The sequence below is a fragment of the Accipiter gentilis genome, chromosome 17, assembly GCF_929443795.1.
Source record: "Accipiter gentilis chromosome 17, bAccGen1.1, whole genome shotgun sequence".
NCBI lineage: Eukaryota > Metazoa > Chordata > Aves > Accipitriformes > Accipitridae > Astur > Astur gentilis.
Window position 1 is genome coordinate 16,564,956 of NC_064896.1, and position 24,703 is coordinate 16,589,658.

Sequence of the window (24,703 nt, forward strand, 5' to 3'; positions counted from 1 at the left end):
TGCCCGGAGGGAGAGCGCGGAGGCGAGGGGCGACGCCGGGGCTGCCACGACCCGCCCCCGTTCCAGACAAAGAGGCGTGGTGCCCCGGGGCCGGGTCCCGCGGGGCCGGGGCCGGGCCCGGGTCCCGCCGGGCCGGGGCCGGGGCCGGGGCCGGGCCCGGGCGGGGTCGCCCGCCGGAGCGCAGCGGCGGGGCGGTGAGCGGCAGGCCCCGCCCCCCGTGCATACCGTGGCTCTGATTAGCATACCGATGAGGCGGGCCCCGCCCCCCGGCGGCCATTTGTAGCCGCGGCGCCCTGGCTGCGGGGGCGGGCGGTGCTCCCCAGCTCGGCGCTGCCGCACCGCTCGGCGGGGCGCTGCCGGCGGCGCTACTCGGGCGGCGGGGCGCAGGGGCCTGTGGCTGCTCAGCGCCGGCGGGCCCAGGAGGAGGGAGAGAGAGAGAGAGAGGGAGGGAGAGGCGCCGGACCCGCACCCGGCGGCGGCGGCGCTGCTGCTGCTGCTGCTGCTGCCGCGATCGGCTCCGCTCGGCTTCCCCCATGGCCGCGGGCTGCAGGGACGGCCCGGGGCAGGAGAAGTACCGGCTGGTGGTGGTGGGCGGCGGCGGCGTGGGCAAGTCGGCGCTCACCATCCAGTTCATCCAGGTGAGCGGCCGCGGCGCCCGAGGCGGAGGGAGCCGCTCCGCCCGGCCGCGGCGCCGGGGCCTGGGCGCTGCCCGGCGCGCAGCGCCGAGGAGGAGCGGGGCGGGGGGGCCGGGGCCGGCGCGGCGGGCTCGGCTCCCGGAGGCGCCGGCGGGCGGGGAGGCGGGAAGGCAGGGGCGGGGAGGCGGCGGCGTGACCTTGAGGGGCCCGGGGCGGCGGTCGGGGCGCGGCGCCCCGGGAAGGTTCTGGAGGGCGGGAAGGGGCGGACGCCGCCCCCGGCCCGCCGGGGGCCTCCGCCGCGCCGCTCCGCTCCGCTCCGGCAGGGCCGGCGCCGCCGGGGCGGGCCGCGCCGGTTCGGGGCGGGGGGGGGGGGGGGGGGGGGCGCGGGGGGCGCCGGGGCCGGCGGCCTCCCGGGGGCGCGGGCGGGGTCCGGCCCCGCGCTCCGCCCGGGAAGCGGCCGCGGCGGTAACCGGCCGCGGCCGGGGGAGCGGTGACACTCGGCGTCCGGCTGCGGAACAGCCGCCCCGGGGCTGAGCCTGCGCCTCTCGGGCCGGGGCCGGGCCGGCGGGGGGGGGGGCGAGGAAGGTTCTGCAGCCCCCCCCGGGGGGGGCGCGCTGGGGCAGCGCCGGCCGGCCGTCGCCCACCGCCCCTCCGAGATCTTCAACTTCTGGAAAATTGAACTTTTTTTCTCTTCGATTTCGGTAAAGACCGTGGCAGGAGAGGTGACTTAAAGCGCGCGTCCCGGTCTCGCGAGGAAGAGTCCTTTTTGCTGGTCCGCCGCGCATTCGGCCGTACCCCCTTATTTATTTTCCTCTTCTGCCCTGTTGCTCTCGGTGTTTCTAGCGCTGCCGTGGGAGCGTTATTAATCTGCCTCTGTCTGTGCATGGTGGAAGGAGGAGACGGCTACTTGCGTTCTGCTTGCTGGTCTTGCTGATGGCAGATCAGCAAATCTGGAGAGAATGACTTTCTGTTTGTGTTCCTTAATTCCACCGAGGAGAGGCCGTAATGCTCTACCTACCCCGAAGACGGGCTGTTTGACAGCGAGGCAAACTTGTCTTTTGACGCTTGGAGCAATGATATTCTCAAATAATGTACTGTTGGAACGGGTGATCTGATAGCAAATAGGCTGTTTCTTTTTTTTTTTCAGATTTTCTTCGTTACTGCACGCATCCATGTGTGTGTTAGCTGTAACTGTTGAGAATTTAAGCTCTGCAGCATAGACTAAGTAACTACATAGAAAACAGCACTTTCAAAATCTGGGTGAGCACTGGAGAACTGAACGCTTAGAAGATCCAGTATTGTGCAGGACATTAAAATAACTGACACTTCAGGAGAGTTAGTTCTTCGGAAATCGGTTTGAACAGTGCATTTGCGATGGAAAGGAAATGCCTGTGGTACAGGTGCCTTGTTTGTTGGTCATGTAGTAGCTGGGCAGATACTGGCAAGATACTGACTCGCTGGTCTGTTTGAAGGTGATGGGGCTAGAACAACTGCAGTCCTCTTGGTGTGTGGATTGAATTCCTCACTGCTCGTATGTGGAGATAATTAATTATTGTGGTTGACTGAAGCTGCTTTAGAGTGCCGTCCTCTCGGAGATGGTACTACTGCTTTAATGGTATTGCCTGCGTCTTCCTGTGGACATCTGAACTGGTTGTGACGGTTAATGTGCGCAGCTGGACGCGGCTGCAGTGGAAAATTTTGCTGAATGGATCTCTGGTGTCCCTGGTGATGTTAAAGGCTTGTGGATAATTTTAACTTAACAAAAAAAAGCTGTAATTTCTATTAAAGACATAAGGAGGAAAAAAAAGTGAGGTTCACACTTGATGCCTTGGTATGTCCATTTATTTTAATAGCAGTAAAGTCCTGCCAAGTACTAGATAGCTTCAGTATTTGAATGCTGGTAGAAGTTCATTCTTTAAACAAAAAGCTTGAGCTACACCCCTATAGAAATAAAAGTTGGGGCTCAAGTGCTGCAACTGATGCTTGTCTTCCAGTGAATATCAGCAGAAGAAGAACTTGTGTCTGCTTTGTCACAGATAAGGATCTCTTCAAATTAATAGCAGAAGAAGAAATAGTTGGCTTTGAGTGTTGAGGTAACAGCACTGTAGTGTTAGGCTGACATGCTGAGGCTGAATTTTTCAAAACAACTTATTGTCAGTTTCTGTTATCTGCACCTTCTTGCCCTCTCAGCTGCTTTATCTTGAGGTAAAATCTTGCCACCACAAAGTAACGTTTAGCAGAAAATTCAACCTTCTAAAAAAATGAGAAATAGCTGGGTAATAAAGACCTTCTGAGCAGAGCCTCAGGTACCTTAGAGAAGAGTTTTGTATTGTTTCCATGCTTGCTATGTAGTTACAGATAGTAAGAAACAAGGCTTGGTGTATTATTTATATACCATGGTATCTTCCTGAGCTCTTAAAGCTGTGATGTTATCGAGCGTGTGTGATGCCTTGCAACCACTTCTGTAGTTTCTGCACCGCAAGTGTATTGCCAAATACATTGTTTGTCTTTTAAGACTGCATAGAAACTGCTCCAAATTGCTTTAAAATTGATTACAAACAAGTCACATGCTTCATTTTTGGAATTTCTTAGGATTAAGTGGCAAACTTGTAGTTGTCTTCACTCAAATGTGGATCAGTACTAGCTCTTGTTAACATGACAAATCTTGATGTCAGTGAAGGATTTGAATTCCCTTTTGCTGCTTTATTGCTTGAGTTTAAAATATGGCTGTCACCAACTCGGTTTTGAAGCTCAAAAAGGAAAGTTTCTTCTTACTGATACTAGCAAGTATTTCCACACTTGGTCTTGCTTTCCTATAATCCTCTATTTAATTTTCAGTAAATCAGTACTCGAGTACAGTTATTCTTGCTTTTACTTCAGTGCTGCTGATTACTTTCCAGTAGACAAGACTGTTGTTGTGGTAGGATATTATGGGAAAGCATGTGCTGTGATTTACGTTGTATCCCTCAAAGATGAAGAGGGGTTCATATCTGAAAATGGGAAAACTCTTCCTTCATTTTAGACAAAGTAAGTAAAAACATGAGGAACTGAGGATGTAAGAACCACCAGTGTGTCACCTTTCTTTTGCCAGCTTCCTGGTGTTTGTGTGCAGCGCATCATTGCCAGCCTTGCTTAGGTGTTGGCGGGGAAGCAGAGAGCATTCATTCTTATAAGAGTAGCACCAGCTGCTCTCGGACTCCCACTTTGGTAGTGATCAGCACGTAAAGTATTCCTGTGCACGAGAATATCAGTTCCTGAAGATAGTTGTGCCTCAGTCTGAGTTGAAACAACAATGTTTTTGTAAGGAGGCTGAGCGAGCAAACCCACATCATACAATGCAAGCCCTTTCACGTACTGGGTTCAGCATCGTTGTGCTAATTATTACAGTGCAGTGGGAATGGTACACGAGATGTAACCGGTCACTTGTGTGTAATTGCTTGTAAGCTTGGGTTCCCTTTTCAGAAGTTCAGCTAACAACTTGGAGAAACTTTAGAGAACAAATTAGCAGATCAAAGCTTTCAGTGGTTGGATGACAGGTGTGTTCCTCAAAATTCTTCCTCTGGGGAGATAAACACAGCTCGATATTGCTGTTGGTGGGCCAGGATTTCATCCTGGAAATAGCAAATCATTTCCTTTAAATCAGGATATGATATATGAAGTTACTGGTGTCGAGTTTGTGCACTGTTAAGACAGGAAGTGAAGACGCTTAAGTTGTAGAGGAGAGTTGATGGGATCAGTCGCAGCTATAAACTTTAGGAAAGCAGCAGTGAATGAGAGTTCAACATTACACCACAGTGTTTTGTAAAACTGTAAGCGATAGAACGAAGCATGCCTTCTCTTATTTGAAACATACAGAAATAATCCATCACGCTCGCATCCCAAGAGGCAGAAAACTTTTAAAATGCATTGCAGCCAGTTAACTGGCCTTCTTAGCAGGCTGAGGTATTTGGGAGTATGAGCTGTGCCGAGCACACAGCTGTTGCTACAATAGCTTTTCTCCAGCTGTCGTGCAGAGGTCTGTCACAAAATACCCCACATTCCCTTCTAACTCAGTCCTTTGTAATATTCAGGTTTCCTTGCTCAAAGGGAGTACAGCCTAGCAAATACCCAATCACCCTCTGCATTTTTTTTTATACTGCAGTTGCCATTTACTTCATGCTTTTTGTTGTTGTTAAACTGAACAATGTATAGTGAGTTCTAGCAGTATATGGCAAGAAAGCCACTAGTGTTTTATTCTTTCAACTCTGCTCTGCGAAATAGTGGATGCTTTTGATCAGAATTGTTAAAATTATGTCACACTATTTTTCCTGTTCATAAAACTATAGCTTTTGTTTTGAGACAGTGACGTGTATTTTTGCATACTGAGTAGACTTTGGTGACTTACAAGGATGTATTGGTTAATAAATGTCCCTAGAACCTTGAGATGGTATTGACTGGATGTAATTTAGTGTGGCTGAGTTGAGCTTACTTTGTCAGTCAGCTTAATGTTAACTATGGGAATGCATGAACATGTTTGAAACTGCTAAAATGCTTAATGTAATATAAAAATGTATGTAGGGTTCAGTGTTTGGGTGGTTTTTTGTGTGTTTACTGATTTAATGCTGTATTTACAGTCTTAATTCTTACTGCCAAATTTGTAAAATAAAATATCTTTCCTAATGTTCTTGCTGTCAGTAACAAGCTCTGATTGGAGCTGAGCTTACCATTCTGCTAACTAGTGAGTAAAATGAGTTGGATGTGGGTTTGTTGACTCTATAATGTTAGTTATCAGACACTTGTCTGAAAGCAAGCATATATGACTTGCAGATGGGTGGTGAGCAGCTGTTCAGACTCTTTTTCCCTTTTTCCTTTCCTTTTCCAAGCTTCTACTTTCATAAGACTGTTAGTTCTCATTAACTAGCAATAAAGCTAAAGGTGGGTTATTTCAAAGTATCTTTTATCTCCGATATAGCTGTTGGGCAGGAAAACAGCTTGTTCTGAATTTTATGGTAAAGCTCTAAAATAGAGTTGTAAAGCAGATTGAAAAGCAACAACTGAAAATGCAGCTGCTGTTCGAGCTGGCGTGCTGGATGTTTGACAGACCCCAATGTCTTAGTGTACCACTTTTGTATGCTAGGCTTGGGGGATGTGCAAATCCCTCTGCAGTTTCTAGGTATTCTGACTAACCGTTGCCGACCGTCAAAAAAATGTTCTTCAAGTAAGCGCATAAGAAAATCAAAGGAATAAAATGCCATGAATTCCAGGCTGCAGATTCATGCAGGGCTACGCTAGGACTGGTATGCTTACTTTTTGATAAAGCGTGGGGCCTTCTTACGGTAAGTAGTGCAATGTAATGCAAGGTGACAAAATACAGTTTAGGAGAGTGAGCGACTGATTGTTGGCATCTGTTGAGGTTAAAGGTGAGAAATAAAAATCCTAATCAAAACAAAGCACTTATGAGGCAGTCACCTGGAATAATAAGGGCTGCTTGTTGCACTTCTTGTGAAACTTGAACTGCTCAGCTCCTTGCTTCCTAGAGCACTGCTACCAAACAAAAGATTCGTCTCACTCTGGTTCGTTGTAGATCTACAGCCTGGGAAACGTAGTAGATGACTTCAGGCTTAACTTGCAGGCGAGAAGGAAGCATTGAGGTTTGCATGCGAGTGTGCCGGTATAGCTAGCAATGGTATCATGCATTGTAACTTAGCCAGCAGGGATGCCATGTATTAATGTACATCTAGGGTAGAACTGAGCTGGGTTCAAAAGCGGGCATAGATTTGGAGTAGTGCTTAAATCTTGACATACTGCTAATTCCGGTTTTGAGGAATTTACAATCCTTTCCCAAAGTGAAATTCCTTTGGGATATCTTAAACCACACTGCAGTCAGAAAGCACCTTTCCATGTGTTAACCCCTAGCAGCAGTTGCTTGTATGGCAAGTAAATATTGACGTACCTTTTGGTTATCAGGTTGTCTTCTACTGCCACTTGCACAAGGAGTGCTGGCACAGCTTCCCGGACTGCTGGCTGCTGTGCCCTTTGCACTCCTGGGGATGAATAGGCAGCCGCTGGCCTGTAGCCCTGTTCTTCCTTCCCGTGCTGGAGGGAGAAGCTTCTGCTTCTGGTTTTGGCTGGAGCTCTGAATTCCAGTGTTCAGTAGTGGTGGTAGAGGGTGGCTTTTATAAGTAGAGCCCTTATATTCGGAGAACTTTGAAGGATCTGAATGGCTCCTGTTTGTATACCTTACGCAACCTGTCTGCATTTACCGAAAGCGTTGCCAGCGCTAAAAATGTGACTGAACTCCTTGAGGTGCCCGAAGATAAATACCAGCTTCATGAAGTGAAATGTAGCAGTCTTCTGGCTAGCTGGTAGGAAGCTAGGTTTTTTGCAGACCTTCCTAAATTAGTTGCTCTTCAGGTCTAGACTGGTGTGACACAAGTGGATAACTTCTGTTGGTTCTGACGATTCAGGGGGCTTAGCTGCACTTTGATAGTCTTGTCTTCAATTATGGCCATAAGCACCGTTAAAGGAAAATGTAACATCCATGTAAATGCAGCACTTGTTATAAATGTGTTCTATTTCAAGAAGTGTGTAAAACCCAGCATTAAAACTGAAATCACACCTGTAATTGTAATTGCTCTGGTTTTTGGTTGGTTTTTTTTTAACTTTTCCCTGTTGCTTTCATATAACATGCCCAAAGATTTCTGCATGTAGCTTCGATCAAACAAGACAAACCTTTACTGAAAGGGGTAGAGTGAATGGGATCCAGATTGAAAAGCTTAATTGTAAATAATACCAGTAAGAAATGTTTGCCTGGCAAACGGTTTGCCTTACAAAGTTGCTGAAGTTTTGTTTTGAAATACTGACAGGTAATAGTGGTAGCCTGTTACAGATTTAGAGAGTTGAGTTGGATCCTGGGTGAATTACTTCTGTTTGAGCGGTGAGTGAGGCCCTTCCTATTTGTCTTGAACTCTGTCTTTCTTTATGAAGAGAGGTATGCCCTGTGATTGTGAACACATTTTTTTTCTTGGCTTTTCTTACCTTCCGTTTTTATGTTTTGTCTCACAGCTTAAGTGTGGTTGTAGCTTGGGTCTGGGATAGCCTGTAAGGCGCTCTGAGGGAACAGGTAGCACAAGAAAATACTGCTTTCTTCTGTTTATAACTTAATTACTTGAAGTAGATAGCAGACAAAAAGGATGTTTGCTTTGCCTTTTCTTACCGTCGTGGTTTAACTTATTCTCTTCCAATGACACACCATGCATATACTTAAGCTAGACACATCCCCATGTGTAAACTGCCTGATACACAGCACTGCTTCTAGGTGGAACTTCCATGAGGTTAAAATTACTTTTTTTTTTTTCTTTTTTATAGGTTGCTTGCTTTTACTAGGTTGCCTCTGAGAGGGCTGGCTGGAATGCAGTGCGCAGGCTGTTCGTGGTTGAGTTAAAGAAGGTCACGCGTTCACGTTTGAAGTGCTTGATCTTGCGACTAATCAAGCATTGGGCTGCCTGTCATTAAAGTGAGGTCAGGGATTCTCATCTGCCGCTGGAAAGGGAAAGGCTGGAGGACTTGCACTTTAGCTGTCCTTAAGTACCTGCAGAGCCTCAGACCTGAGCTGGGCAGGGGTCGCGGGGGGGGGGCTGCGGGGCACTTCTCTAGTTACCTGTATGCTCGGCTCACAGATGGAGACCCTCGCGGGGGTAAGCGCTGTGGTGAGTTCTTGTAACGTACAAATGCACTCACAGAGAAGCTCGCAAAGGACTGAAAAGGAGAAGGTACCTCTGGAATGGGCTTGTGCGGAGCTCCCCAAAACCGTGATGGAAGGCAAGGGCTGCGTGCGTGGCCACGAGGCTGCTGCTGAAGCTGTCGTGGGTCGGAGCGTTGTGCTGGTGCAGCTGGCGAAACTGAAAGGCCTGGAAAGTGAGGGCAAGTTGATTGTTTCTTTGGGTTTTAGAAGGGGCAAGCAGTGGGGAGCCACAAGGCTAGAGGAATGTTCTTATTCTTCAAGCCCAAAGAAGCAGGGCTTTGTTGCAGTTGAAGGTTTAATTTGATAAACTAGTGCTACCAGTGAGGAAAAACACTCGGAAGGTCCCCAGGCTGCCACAGCAATTTACCACTAGAGCTATTTACTCCATGTAGTTCTCTGGAACTCCACAAGTGATCAGAGTTAAAAATAACAAGGGAATGTTTTTACCCGGGATCGGTTACCCTGTCTGGTTCACTGTGCAGCTCTGCAAACAACTTCATCTGGCAGTTGTGCACATTTAACCGGACCTGCACCAGCTTCTCGGCCGTGTCCAGGAAGCAAACTGTAGTTTCTGGTGAATCTAAATAGGAGTGAGTTCAGATGGTAGGAATGTATGCAGAAGGGCACTATTAAAGATAGCATAAAGTACTAGCTGCTAGGACCAGCGTGCATTAATAATTAACTAGATGTTAGCACTGACACATGAAAGTGCTACAGTTCAAGCAAAAAAAAAAAATCAGTGTAACACTAATAACTAAAGTACTCTACAAAGAACTTTATGCAGAAGACCTATGAGAAGCGTTATTACTTGGCAGATTAACCTTGGTGTGTGTCACTTTCCTCAAGTCTTTTAAGCCAGAAAAACTTGACCTTCCACACAACTTACAAGCAAATTATTTTTCCAGTCCTGTTCTGAGTATTCTGTAACTGTAGAGATATAATATGTTGACTCACTAGTTGTATTTGCTAGGAAAAGGAGAAATGTTAAAATCACTGCAGTTACCGTTTTGAGTTTTTCTGACAAAACTAACTTGCTCGGCTCGTATCACAGAGCATCTTCAGCATTCCTCACGTAAGCAGATATGAATCTATAAACTTGCAAGCAAATCTGAATATTTTGCTTCTTATGTGGTAAGCAGACCATGAAATGGTAGGATGCCGGTGATAAATCTGTGTGAAAAATCGGGCATCTTTGGGTAGAAAAGTGATCTGCTAAATTTCTTCTGTTACTAGACTTACTCTGTGTAAGGAAAGTAAGTGGGATTACAGTAATATTTACTGCTTGAGGTAAGGGGTTTCTAAATTGCATGTTCCTAATAGTATTTCTGCATTTATCTCTCCTTTTATAATCATGTGTAAAAAGCAGTTGTTGATAATGTACTTGTGTATGTGCTACCAACTCTACTACTTAAGAAAAAGATCCTGTTAAAAATGCATACAATGTTTTTCTCTACTAGCTCACACTAAGAAGTCTTCATTAGCAAACCTGATTAGGTAACAGTGATATATTTAAAAGGATTCTGGCTTTGCATGACCCAGCATTACTCAGAATGCAATTATGAGTGTATTTTAATTTTGTCTTGCAATTTCAGTTTCTGCTTAGGATCTTTTTCTAGCAGTTTGTCTTCAAAGTTCTCCAGAAACATACTATCCTTGCCCTTGCGTTTTATTCTCCTGCCTTCCCTCACATCCCAATGTTATCTGAATCTTGACTGCATGTCCTGATTGAGATTTCCAGATGCAAATATACATGTTATCTGAATCTTGACTGCATGTCCTGATTGAGATTTCCAGATGCAAATATACATCCTGTATCATTTTGATTTCCTATACTTTGACTTTCCTTTAACTGATGTTGCTCCTCCCTGTGAACCAGGTTCTCGCCCTGCTGGGAGTTCTCAAGATCTTGCTTGGGGTCTTAAAATATCATGGGTGGAGACAATATCCTCCTGCGCTCAGCAGCATTCCTAGTGCTGCAGTGAATTTGGAAAACTTGTCAGTAGGTTGTATGCAGTGATAAACAATTTCCAGACCCTCAAGTTTGAAAGTAAACCTGTGAGGCCAGAATCCTTCCTGGCACATAAGCATGGTAAAACAACTCTAAGTTCTTAAAGCCAAATATGTCTTGCTTTACTCTCTCAGAGTATTTAAATGAGAAGTTTTATATCTTATTTCTGTCCCTGTAGGGGTGAGATGTGTGTGTCGTGGGATGGTTTTTTTTGTTTTGTTTCTAGAGATGAAGTGTTCTGCCTGTGGCATCCAGTGGATGGACTACTTTGAGTATCCTGCCTTGCTACTTTTAATGCTGGCTCTTGACAGGTTGTCACCAAACAACGGTGCTGTTGACTGCTTAGCTTTGGTTCAGGTGCTTGTGCTTCTAGCTCTTTCAAGTCCAGAAGTCTCTTCCCATAAACTAAGGGAAAAGATATACTAAGCTGCTGTACAGTCTTATGAATGGTTTAACTACTTCTCTAGCTTTTGGTGCAATATTATTTTATGTTGTAGAAGCGATAACTACCAACTGCCGAAGTACAAAACCTTAAAACTGTCATCTTGTTTGATTGCCGCAATAACTAAACACTGAAGCTGTATACCATACCTGGATTATGGGAAGATTAATCATCTGGAGGCGCTCCAGAATCATCAAGAAATCATCAGAAGGGAATTGGGCCGCTCACTCTTAACTTCTTGAGCATGATTTTAGCATTAAGTGTTACATGAAAACAGGTCTTCAGCAGTAGAGGTAACTTAAGACGCTTCCATTTCCACCGGTTAATGCAGTTCATAACTTGCTCTGTTACATTGCTTCCGCCAGTGGGGTGACACTGTAAAAAGGATCACAAAAGCCCGGGTAAAATTCTCTGTAGCTAACGTGGACCAGCGCAGTTATGCCGAGACCCGTGTGCAGGCAGAGTGAGTGGGGGAGGGATGGGATAGGCAGCAACTTCTGCAGTAGGTTAACCACTGAAGATGATGTGTGTACAACTGCGTGAAATCTTGTGCAACGGCGGGGGGGGGTGGTGGTTAACCTGTTCCAGCTCTGCTCGAGATGGAGAATGAGACTTAAGAGTGGCTGCTCTTACCGTGTAGAGCAAACACAAGAAGAGCTGCAAAATGCCTCCTGTGTATAATACTGATGAGTGACTCCTCTTATCTGATAAGAGGGTGTTCAGCTGAAGTCTCTCTGACTTCAGACTGTGTCAGATCAGCTAATGGAGCAAGAGGCTTGATTTCTTTCAGGTTCAGCTGAAAATGTCAAGGCAGCTCTGAGGCTTCAAGCTATTGTGGTCTCCTGACTAGTCTAGCTACGGTAGGTGCCTGTGCATCTCTGAGACCAGTAAGGCTGAAGGTTAGTTACTGCCTGTCTGTGGGTTAGCTCTTTGATCCCCTAGGGTGTTAGTTCTGAGACCATTACTTTGTGCAAGGAGACATTTTAAAATTGAATGTTTTACTATTAACAAGGATGTTCAAATCTGAAAAATGTCTGAATTCCTGTTTCTGTAGCCTAAATCTACTAACTGTAGAAAATGTTTTGTCTCCTACAGGGTTTCTGCTTTGTTTCGATCTTGCTGGAAAGGTACACTCAAATATATTGATGCATACATCTCAACTTCTTTGAATTTAAAACAGATACTTCAAAGCTCAGCTTTTGAAGTAGTTAAAGATGCTTTTTTCCTTTTGCTATCTAGAAGTTTTTGCACCTATTAGGATGACTATAGGGTGTATTGGGTAACTGAAAGATTTGATAATTTTTTTTTTCTGTGGAACTAATTTTTAGTCATGAACATTCTACAAAGGTTGATGAAATTCACTGGTATTTGTAAATTTGAAATTGCCCAGTGCCTATGTTTGTGGAACTGTGTGGGAAGAGAGCCTCAGATCTGAAGTAGTCGACTTCTGCATCCCAATATTATCTGCCTTCTTCCAAGTAGGTTACATTCCACACATTTTTAATAGTGGCTTCCCCTCCTCCATAGTTGCTTTGACTTGTTTTGTGGGAGGACTTGGATATCTCGACTGACACACCAGAAGCCTTCTCCCAAAAAAGGGAACTGATAATAGAATTGTTCACTTTGAGCAGAATTTGAAAATAATCTGATCTCTGCTGCCTGGATGTCTGTTCAGCGGAATTGTGACCTGGGGTTTTGAAATCCCACTGAGTTAGGGATTTTGCTCAAGGCTTAAGAGTTTGGGATTTTTCTAGTTTAAAAGCTAAAATTGCACCTTGAAATTCTGTGTTCTGTGTATTTCTTCAATTTACAAATATTCTGCAGAAAGTGAACAAAAGCCCTGCATCTCCTGATGTGATCTCCTGAAAAAGATGCTGGCTGCCTCCCTGTGTGAGTGAAGGTGGTGATCTGGAAGAATTTGTTCAGGGTGGTTGCAGAAGATGAATAATTTAAGCTGCAGCTACTTGCTTCAGACTAGTTAATTGAGACTGAGCTTTCTAACAGCTGAACAGCTTATGTTAAAACTTAAAAATTTCCTGCAGTGCATGTACTTCAGCTAGCTGTTTTGCACATGAGTACTTCCATGCCAGTTGAGTAGCCTTAGAAATTTAAAAGTGCCTCAGGTTTTCCCCAGTGCTAGTAGTTATTACGAGATGCTACTGTGATTGCCTAACACTATTCAACTAGGTATTTATTATCTTTCTGTAACTTTTTCCCTTGAATGGATTATGATGTCTCTGGTCTCTCCTAGATCTAGAAAATACATGAAGTGTGGTTAGTGAAAAAGGGACTTGTGCTACTTGATGCTCCAGGGCAAAACCTCAGGTGTATGCTAGTTCTGTTACTGCTGAGTGAACACCTCCGAGTTGGAGCACTGGCTTTTTGTCAGCTTCCATGCTAGTGCTATTCAGTGTGTGCTGTCACAAACCCGTGGCTGCCTGCTCTCCTAGCAGCGGGCTACCATAGTCATTCATAGGAAAATATCCCTAGATTTGTTTTTATGTCTTATCTTTAGGATCTGACAATCACTTCCTAAACCTGAAGCACGTACGCCGTCAGTGCCAAAACATGTTTGAAGAGGACTTTGTTGTAACTCTGCTTTCTTTCTAAAAAAAACACACCCCAAACCCAACAATGTATTAGTGTGGTCTTGATCCTATTCAACAAGGTTGTAATGTGTATGGTCCATATAATCAGTTTTGAGTTTTGGTCATTATGAAAGGTTGCTTTTAACACATGCACAGGAAATGAGTCTAGAAGACTTACACTTTAAATTAAAACACTTTCTAATGCTGGAAGAAAGCTCAGAAGAGAAACTATTTGCCTTTAATTGGTAGCATCCACCCTGTCCTTGTAAATAACATTAGCTTTGCTGCTTGTTAAAAGCTGGCAGAGCTGTGTGGTGGTAATGCTGTGTTCAGAGGTATGTTCACACTTCACTACGTAGGAGTTAACCAGCAAGAAGATAAGCTGTTCTGAAGGGTTTCTGCTTGTCATACTGATGTCCTGCCTGTCCAGAGACTTCGTCTATGATTACTGGAAATCTGAATAACACTGAATAGTCCATTATTCTAAGTATGATGAAGTTGAAGAACCTGTTTCTAATCTATAAAAATGAGAGAAACTACTGTGCTTTCCTGTGGTTTCGGTGCAGAAGGCTGGCTGGCTGTGCATTCCACCTCTGTTTTCTCTTCACTGAATGCCTTTACCACAACATCACTGGTCGGTAGAATATGGGAGCGGAAATAGCAGTAGGGTTTTTTTTTTTTTAAGAAAAAAAAAACAACCCAAAAAAACCAACAACAAAAAAAACCTTCTGATCAAACCCTGTGCATTCTAAAACCTTCTTCTGAAAGTAAACAAATTGAAGGTCTTTGCACACTGCTCACACATTTCAAGATGGCATTCACTGTACTGCTATCTCTTTATACCTTTAAACAAAACATTTGCGTAAGTTCTTTTCTCAAGAAAGCAATCAAATAATGATGTTCTCTACTTAACATCATACTTTATTGTGTGTCTCTGTCAGACCAGGGAAGAATATTGCACATGACAATTTGAATTTAGAGGTTGCTGTATAGATGATTTTCTTAATGCAAGTGAGTGCTTTTAGGTGATGGAGTGTGTTCTTTCCTTCAGCACAAGATGCTTTAAGCTGTTTTCCCTACTAGATGTACAGTAAGGCCACTTTTTCAAGTGCTGCTAACCTGTTACAATGCTAAAGGTGCTGCTGCATGCAGTGAATTTGACTAGTTTCCTCGCTTCTGTACATGTTAGGAATTGGGCTCAGGCAATTTATTTATTAGCTGCTGAGTTTCTATCAATGTGAGCTTGCTCGGAGAGAGGAGAACTTGAATTTGTTTTGTTTCTAATGTTTTTGTTTGGGGATTTCACAATTGCTCTATTTCATGCTACAGAAACTCCTGGGCTGCCTTCTTTCTTCTTGCACTTTGCGTGGGATAGCTAATTCTTCTGGTGCTGTGCCTTTTGCACTGTAGCATCGGCTTCCACTTGGATTATGGCCTCCAGAAATGAGGTGAGGAATGGATGGATCGCTTTGGGGCGGTCCAAAAGGCAAGTAACATCTTGAGTAACATCTTCCTTCCTGGAAAATTGTATGGGACCTGTCAAGTTGAAAGACTGTAAACTAGCATACTGTGGCCGATTATGGCATTTGGTAGTGGAAATTTGTCACGTTAAGACGATAACCAAAAAGGGTCTGCCTTGTAATTCACTATTAGCCTGTGTAGAAATCTGGTACTTTCTTTGCTCTTTGTTGGATTCATACTAGCATTCTCTTTTCTGAGCTTGCTATCTGCTCTAAGAATACTGCCATAAGTAACTTTTTTGTAAAGGCAAAATATCTCGGCAATGAACAAATTACTGAGTTGCTTTTGTGGCAGTGGCTGTTCATGGAATCTGTCCTGAAGAAGGTAGCTTACTTCATTGAAGATTTGTTACAAGTTAGTAATTGTAAAATCGGAGAGAGATAGCAGCAGGTAGTGAAACCAACTCGTCTTAAGTGGAGAAACACAACTACTAGCATGATAGAGTTATTTTTCATCAGCCCTTGTCCTTCCTCACTTTGATCATACTTGTACATGGTTTAGATAATGTTTACTGATGCTTTTCATGACCTATATTCATCTGATGTGCACCTGTGTTTTCCAGATAGTGATGCTTTTCTCCTCAACTGATGTCTGTAAAGTAATATTATATATAGAGAAGTCAGCATGTGTTCTCTAATGCAAATGAAGTAAATCATGTGATCTGGCTGCTCTGTGTAGCTCGTAAGTTTAGAAAACAAGTTTATTTGAGAATATATGTAAATTTTTTGCAAGAATGAGAGCACACAGGGGACAGAAGGGAAATCACCTTGCTGGAAACCCCCAGAGCAAAACTTGACTGCATGCTGTTACTAAACTGAATTATCTGAATTCGAACCCTTAGTTTTTAAGTTCACACCTTTAACAAGCCTAAAAATCCACAAGCCTACCCGTCTTGAGGATGGGATGATGAACTGGTCAACATGAGCATGGTGTAGGAGAATTAACAAATGCTTTACATTGTTAGTGGTGTGCATCCCTTACTTTCCCTTAAAACTTGAAAGCCTGCTAAAATACAAGATTGTGTTTTATTCAAAACAGGAGTAGCAAGAGAGGGAGAGAATAAATGAATCTATTCAAGTGAAATTTGGTAAAGAGCTGTCCTTGAAGGTTTGTGGGTGATTCTGAAGGTTTAGCTGTGTCCCTTGAATAAGAAATGCCAACAGAAAACTGGGCTCAAATGTGTTTAAATAAGCACAGAAAGTTACAGTGTTGCAAAAGAATGGGAAAAATATTTTACTTAACTGAATTGAGCTGACATCTGCTGAGTGTAAACTGGTAGTGCTTCTGCCCTCTTCTAGTTGGGGTGGGGCATTTTCCTAAAGCAAAGCTTGTGAAAGAATAAGATACCATCGGCAGAAAGGAAAGACCTTTGGGTGAGGGGAGCCTGCTAAGCTTCAGGACACCACCAAAGGCAATACTAGAAATACCCTCTTGGAAGGGTTTGTGTGTCTGTAGTGCAGACGGGCTGCCTGGTTTTTAATATGAGGGATAGGGAAGGAGCAAGGGAAGAATGCAAAAAGGAAGATGAGCATTTCTAGATCTGATGGGGGTTTGGTGTTCTCTCAATGGTCTTTAAGTTCTGTAGGTTCATTTAATGGTCTCCAGAGAGTTTGCTGGTATACTGGAGGAAGAGCATTTTGATGATAAAGCCCTATTTGCAGTATTAATTTGCTATCCAATTACTTAAGCGAAGATGTGTTTATGAGCTTTAGGTGGCAGAACCATCTGAGAACGGCTATCACAGCATGTGTGGCTAGGTTAATATTTGGAGCACTTGTGCTTCAAACAATGAATTGCAACACCTATAGTTTCATGAGAAAAGCTCTTCGCTGTAGAGCTCAGGTTTTGCCAGAGCATCCAGCTCTTCAAAGAAATAAAGCACTGTTTCCTTTTAGCAGTTTTTTTTGTGCTTCTGAATGAGACTGTCTATAGCGTTTGCTCTCAATTTGATCTTTAAGCTCTCCTTCCCCGTGGAGGAACCTCGCTCACAAACTGTGGGTAGACAACTATTCTGGAACCTGCTCTAACATACTGCTGAAGAGGATGTTGGAGAAGAAAATACTAGACATTGCATTGCAGTGACCGTAAGGTCTGCAGGGCTCAAGCAAACGCTTCTGGCTCAAACTGTGAATTCCCTAAACAATGAGGGTTCATCTGTGGATATAGCGTTTAACGCAAATCATGTTTTTACCTGTTACTTAGAATCAGCTCTACCATGGGAAGTGGTGCTGCTTGGTGTAAAACTGCTCCAATCTTTCATTTGCCTTCTTTACTGCTACCATAAATGGCCATACTGTAAAAACATTTGTTGACTGTGTGTGGTGTTTGATTATGGAGTGCCTCAGCTGAATGTTTGCTTGCAGTTTCTTGATGTGGTTCGTAATAGATGTGGCTTTTTGTAATGTGAAAGTAGGTATTTGCACATAAAATTGTAGTTCGCGGGATCGAGTAGTGTGAAGCAGATCTTAACATGAGAACAAGTCTGCTAATGCTCAACTTTAGCATACTGCGTCGCTGGGGTTTGTTAATTGTAGGATGGTGCCTTACATGAGATGCATTTATTTTTTTGCCTTAGTTATAACAGCACTTGCTTTGGGGGTAACTATATTCTCACTAAAGTAAAACAGTCCTTGCTATTAAGATAATAAATTCTGTAAAAGTGTAAAAGACAGGATTAACACCTAACTATACTTAACATCTACAACATTAACAATGTTAGACAAAGTCTTGGTTATCTTTATCTTTTTGTATTCCATGCAGTGTCTACGATCATTCCAAGCAAAAAAGTAAGCTGCCTCAGAGTTTTCTACATGTTTCCCTGTCTTGTGATTTTGGGGTGGTGCTGACTAAGACTGGTACTGCACCTGCAGGTGCAGAGACAAAGGGGAAGAAACACTGTGGTTGGTTTTAGTGTAAGCAAATGTTTTGCTGGTAAATATGCTTTTTTTTTTTTTTAAGATGGAAATTGATGCTTGCTTAAATATGTAGACTGAATACTGAAGGCAAAAGCATTTTTACTAAAATTTGAGAACATAAGCATGTTTCAAATTGATACTCTTTTGACTTTAAAATCTAAAGTTGCTGAGGCTGAAAATTCTGGCAACTGCTTAAGAGAGTTTGAGTTGTGCTTACTGGGGCTTTAGGATCTCTTCCCTGTAGATCAGCTACCAAGCTAATTTTAGCAAGACAGTGCTTGTAACCAGTTCTGCGCTATGAAATCTTGCTCGCATGTCAGGATTAGCAACCGTAAAACCACTCGATAGTTTCTGGTTCCTGGAATTTGAGTCTGTATGCATTTCCCCATATCTAAGTTGCGACAGTATCGGTCACGTTATGCTTTTAAAGCCTTTCTTGTTTGGGAGGATAATGCCACTTAAAAACTTGCTTCTGTCAACTTCCCTAGTAAACATTCGGTTGTGAACAATTCGGCTTCGTGACTGCCACGCTGCTGGGGTCTGCCTGTGTGCAGCCACTTGCTTGGTGAAACGCAAGGGAGGGCCATCCCTGCATCCTCTGCCAGGAGAGCATCTCCCTGTTTTCTTGTCGTGTGATTCCGACGTTGATGTGACTTTGTGCACGCTGTAGAAATAATGCGGGTAAAATAGGTACTGCCCCGTTCGATACTCTTGAGCTAAGCACAAGTAAGTATGGATTGGGGGTGAGGTGCACAGAAAAACGTTAGGTTGTAAACTTCAGGTGTTAGTCTGCAAATTTGCTGGTTTAAAAGTGAATTCACTGATTCTGAGCAACTTTGTGCCACTGAGGTATGGATGTAAGTGTAGCACAGGCAGGGGCACAGACCTCAGAAATAAAACGTAGGGGCTGGAGCTACTGTAGGACAGGGTGGTTGGGTTGACTTGGGGGACACTGACACAAACCATGTAACAGTAACTTCTTAAGTCTTCCCAACCATGAGTCTGGTGGTTTGGGGTTTTTGTTGTTTTTATTTCTATTTAGGATAAAATTTTTTCTATGACCCCTTGTATTTCTTCTAGGAACTTAGCTAACTGTCTCTAATGTAAAAGTTGCAATACACATGGCTTTGCTTCTGAAAGGTCAGAAATGAAATGTTACACTTCCTATGGTAAACAATCCTCGTGCGCTGTGCTGCAACTTACCACTTGATGAGAAAACCAGTCTGAATTACACTGTTGTCAGATGTGAAGGAGTAATAACCTTTGATCTTGAAATCTACTGCTGGTGGTAGTAAGAGAGGCTATGAAGACATTCTCCAAGGATGTTAAGATTTAACTTCTCTGCAAGCACTGATTAGGCTGGAAAGTAAAGTGTTGTAGTCTGCTGGTATCTGTCATGGAAAATATTCAATATTATTTTTTTTTTGAAGTGGTTTGTCCAGCTGAAGCTTCATTTCAGTTACACAAGTCCATGCTGCATGTTCCTTGAACTCCGTATATTGGATTTCTTGTATTTTATTCTTACAGAAACCTGGAGTTTTTGAAAATAGTGGTATTAATTTGAAGCATGACTTATGAAGCAGTAGTGTCTACATCTGTGAGGCTAGCCTCTGTTTAAAATACTTGTGCGTTTTGACAGGTATCATGTCTTACGATTTCAGGTCAGCCTGCATCACTGAAATCTCTCTGTGTTGGGTATCTCTGCTGAAGTGGGGTAGGATTTCTCTGTCTTGCCTCAAGGGTGGAGTAACTTACACATTGCTCTGCTAAGTTTAGTTGACAATGACCAAGTCCGGTCTGTTTTTTGTTCCTCTCTGATAATCAAATCTGTCAAATGCTGTGCCCAAGCAATCAAACAAAACAAAGGGAATGCTTGTGTGCCAGGAAGATCTGAACACGCTGTCCCCTGTGTGAAAACGGCCTGTACAGCCTGCCCTACCTGGGAAGAGATCCCCCTCCCTCCTATTCACTCTCACAACGAAGTGGGTTAACCTGACACCCTAGGTTAGACTAGACCAGGCAAAAAATACTCTTAAGCTTTTTGTTGTTTGGCTCTAAATCCCAAACTGAGGTTATGAGTACTTCTCCTTGATGCGTCAGGGTTAAAAATCTGATGCTGAAATGTTAATCTCCTGAGAAACTTCTCTTCGCAGGGGGGACGTTAAGGTTATGGAGCTCGTTGCTGGACTCGGGAGCGACTGGCACGTAGGTGCTCTCTTCTCCTTCCCGGTCGGTCCCTGTGGGAGCCCACGCGCTGGCCCTCCCCAGAGCTGCCGAATCTGAAAGTACAGATAACATGGAAGAAACGCTTGTTGACCACTACAAATTCTCCCCTATCTGAGGTTTTACTGCTTAGCCACAAACTTCTGAGAAGTATTTTTCGGGAGGCAGAAAGCATGTCTTCGTCTTAGAATACGGTGTGATGCCTGATACCGACGTGCAAAAATCCATGGCACTGGGGCCTGGCAGGTACCCTGACTGCTGAGCCGCCGTGGCTGGCGAGATGGCAGTGTGGGGCTTGCGCGCGTTGAGTCTGTCAGCCTGGCTCGGTATGGCTCTCGCGCTGTGTCTGTTGTGGTGCGAAGAAAACTTAGGAACTGCCTTGTTTAAAAGTGTGCATTTAGCAGGTTATTGCTATTGCATTTTTTTTTTTTAGCATGAACTTTTTGTTGATAGCTTGCCACCTGCAAGCTGTTCACATAGCCTTTTCTAAGGGGAAGTTGCCTAGTATGTTTTCATTTTAATTGATTTTGCTGCGCATATTACTGTTATATGTGCATCATGCAGCTTCAGATGTTGGCACTCCTGAATGATTAGCACTTTAAAGAAGTCCATTATTTCGTAGGTAGGCAACCAATTCTTTCATTATTAAAAATTCTCATGTCTCTCACTGCTTTGTGTATTTTACTTAGTTGGGCAAGGACTTTGGGGGAAGGCTAGCAAAAATTAGCTTTGCTAATGAAAATAGATGGCTAAACACTTGTAGCTGCCATTTCAGCATTCTTGGCACTTCTGGTGATGGCACGTCCAAAACTTAAAGATTATAGTAATTGTCTATAGTCTGCAAAATGAGTCTAGACGGTCTAGTCTCAGGCCAAAAGGTTGGAGTTGAACAAACACATAATTTGGGCAAATAAAGCTATTAGAACTGTGTTTATCTTCTGACACAATAGTTCTTGCTAGATAGAAGTGGTATTTTATAGCTTTTTCCTCAATAATTAGTTTCTAATGATCAGTCAATAAATCTTCGAAAAAATAAAGTACTCCAGACTTTGCTAATGAAGCTGAATGTTTTTCATGTTGGGTGTTGTCCAAGCTGGTGTTCAAAAATTCCATGGGATTAACTGTGGTAATAGGGGAAAAAAAAAAAAAAAATTACACGACAGGAACTAGTGTATTGTTATCTATGACTACAGTGATCTCACAGTATAAATAAGATGTGTTACTGACTCTGAAAGAGTCATCTTAACTTTTAATTACCTGTGTGTTAATGATTCTGTCTCTTTTCTAACAGAATGAGTGATATAATGAAAGTTTCTTGAATCTTTCACTCTTTTGATTCAGTCCCTGTTTGGTGCTTTCTATATATATATGTAAGCAAATCATATAAAAATATTTTTATATATATTAGAGTGGAGGGAAAAGGCATCTTTTAGTGATATGCTGTGAGCTTTCCTTAAGTGTCTGGACATTTAAAGGTGGTTTGCAGCTGGCTAGTGTTTGGATGTTTGGGTTTTTTTTAGTTTCTGGCTGGCAATTTGAACTGTTTGGTCTTCTGATCGTGCTGCAGGCAGCGGGGAACCCTGGTGGAAGGTCAGGAGTGGGGATGACAAAACCTCCCTCTTCCACTAGCAGGAAGTTGCTAATGTAGTTCAATTGTATTGTGAAATACTATCCTACAAATACTTAATCCTAACTGGAATCATTCCAGAAAACTATAGGTTCTGGGTTTAATGGAGTAGTTAACCTGGCTGTATTGCAGTGTTAAATGTTTTGAGAGGAAGAACACAGAGAACTTGCCTTCTTCAGGCTTTCTACCTGGCTCTGGTGAACTGTGTTCCAAACCTACACAACTGACAACAGCACCGGGCTTTGTAGAGAACTGAAATGTAATGGTGAAGGTCGGAAAAGGCTCTTACTACTGAAAATGGGTCTTTACTTCCTACTTTCAGAATAAGGTATTAATTTCAGAGACTTTTGACCTTAGCTTCCTGTGGAGTCCCAGGGCTCGAACATTGCCAAGTACTTAAAATGTTCAGTAGGAGTCAATATTACTGAAAAGCACTAGAGCTGCTGAATTGAGGCTTTGTTTTACTGGCTTGTTTGGGCTAAAAAACCTTCTTACCGCATTAAGGTAATTGTGTGGGTCCAAATGTCCATAACCAAGGCTAGACAACCTGAAAAGTCCAATTAATGAGCAATTTGTTTGCAACTTGAACTTATTTTAAAGGTTCAGATTTCACATGAATACCTGTACTCTTCTCAAGAGGTTTTTTTGCCATGGAATTAGCTTTTTCAAACTGCATTTCAGTTCTTCCAGTATGTTCCTCAAGGAGTTGTGAAGTGGCTTATTAATAGACTGTAAATGCCCTTAAACATGGGTCTCCTCATAGCCTTTAACCTGAAGTCTGTTGCTGACTGTATTTTAGTTAAGTTAGTGAAGTGAAGAGCTATTTTTAATTGATTCTAAGTCTTACCCTGTTACTGTTCTTACATTTATAGATCAAAAGCTCTTGCATTACACCATATATCTTGAGGTGTTCTAATGATTTCATGTGTGTGAGAAAAGGCAGTAACTTTACTTCTGCCCCACCAGGGGATTTTTTTGAGTAACCTTTCTTTCTTTTCATTCATAGGTATATTCCCCATTACCTGGGTATACACATACCCTAAAACCAGATATGTACTTTTTTAAAAATATCATGGACTTTTTGAGGTAAAAACCGGAGCTCATCCTGAAGAGTTTGTGTGAGCTGCTATGTTGAAAACTGTCTGAACCTGATAAAATTTTATGGATGAAAAGATAGTATGTAGGAAATATTTTAAACATTCCTTGAATTGCACGTGGCCAAGATCGGGAAGATTAAGTACTTGATGTGTTCATAGTTCTTGCACACATTTACTGTGGAGCAAAAATGAAATCAAGACTCATCGATGCTTGCAGTATAGAGTACATTTTGGAGTCAGACATGTTTCGACTTGAGAAATAGTATAGCTGCCTTCAAAGAATTTTGTAGGTGCTTACTGGCATTAAAGGGCATTAATTCAAGGCATTACAAAGAAGTCTTAACAGACAGTGGAAGTGTACGTTCTCTGATCTTGAGTAGTGAAAACTGCATCACCAGGAAGTATTCAAGAAGCCAAAGTTTAATGCATGTACTGCCTAAATCGAGTTTCTGTCTGAGTGTACTTGGTGTTTGGTGTGGTTTGATTTTGAGAACTTTGCGAATTATAAATAGGTGAGAGCTGTTTTAAAAAAGTATCAATCTGCTTTTTTTAAGGAAGATAGTATTTAAAAAGATGTTCACATGCATTTCAAAATATATATTAAAAACCCCCACTCATTAGTATTCATGTTAAATGCATGTAAGCAGTGCCCGCTCTGTCCGTAATTCAAGTGTTGAGGCTGCATTAACGCTTTACAAGAGTTATCCTAGCAGTATGTTTAAGCTTGGCAGGATGTTAGCAACAAGGCATGTAATTTTTCAATAAAGTAGTTGTAACAGTTATTCTTTAAACCTCTATGATTTGAACAGAGAGAGCACTGAGAGGCTGCCTTAGTTATGTTTCTTCTAAACTTTCTTTTTCCCAAGTGAATCTGCTGTCTCTGGGTGGATTCTTAGTTTTTTCACAGAATCTTGTAACTATCTGTTTAGCAGTTAAAAACACTCCAGATTTCTACCTGTAAGCCTGAGCTGTTTTGCAAGTCATGCCTTGGGTGCCAAGTTTGAGGAAGAAAAGAAGGGAGATTCTTTCCTGTGCCGCTGCAGCCCCGGTGAGGTCGGAGAAGGTGAAGCTGCTTTGTTATAAGTAGCAATTAGGGGCAGGCCAAAAACTAACTGGCAGGTTTTTTAGGGGTGTTGAAAGGTGTAAAGAGCTGACGGATATTCCCTTTCAGAGCACAAAAGTCAGTTTGATTTCAGTCTTTCATCTTCCTGAGTCTTAGTCTGCTGTGTGACCTGCACAATCAGCTGATGCTCCAGAACCAACATCACTCTTAAATCCTTAATGTGGGTCAGTCCTGCTGAACTGTGGATGAAACCTGTGGAATTACCTACTGTATGGATATGTAGAGAAACCTAATTGGAAATGAGTGTGGTTATGGATACAAAGTTGCAAGTGTTCATTTTGGAAATACAAAAATTAAGGGTGCATAGACGGAATTCGGGTATGTGTATTGGCCTTCAGATTGAAGGCACTTTATACCCTTTCTCCACTCGCTTGCCCCATCCCAACTCATGTTTCCCAACACCTGTGAGGGAAGCAAAGTTAGTTTTGTCTTCAGGTACTTCGGGTAGTGATCACAACAAAGCCCGTAAAGAAAAGAGCTGTGTTATATTTGGCTATGGGCAATAAATATGCCCATGCACTGAACACAGATTTCTTAATAGTTTTCTCTTTTCTGATGTGCTCATTCAGTGATCGCTATATATGGAAGGGCAGGGAATGGAGAGAGAGAAGAGTATGTGGCTGTATAATAGGAGTAACTTATGCTTTGTTTAGTGTTTCCAGACCAAGCACAAGCTCTTGAAAATCCTTGCGTTGCATAAAAAAGTTAAGGGGAAGACTTACCTATACTTAACCGAGTCAGATGTTTATTTTTCTATCCTACCATATCTTATTCAGAACTTAAGATTTGTATCTCTTCTGT

The 24,703-nt window shown here is 43.1% G+C and overlaps 1 protein-coding gene across 1 annotated transcript in view; it reads left to right on the forward strand.

The window, feature by feature from the left end:
- Positions 1–430: 430 nt before the first annotated feature.
- RRAS2 (RAS related 2) overlaps positions 431–24,703 on the forward strand; it is a 45,465-nt gene continuing 21,192 nt past the window's right edge. The window contains exon 1 of the mRNA XM_049820558.1: positions 431–638. Within this exon, the coding sequence (XP_049676515.1) occupies positions 534–638 (105 nt within the window). The 5' untranslated portion in view covers positions 431–533. The remainder of the gene's footprint in view (positions 639–24,703) is intronic.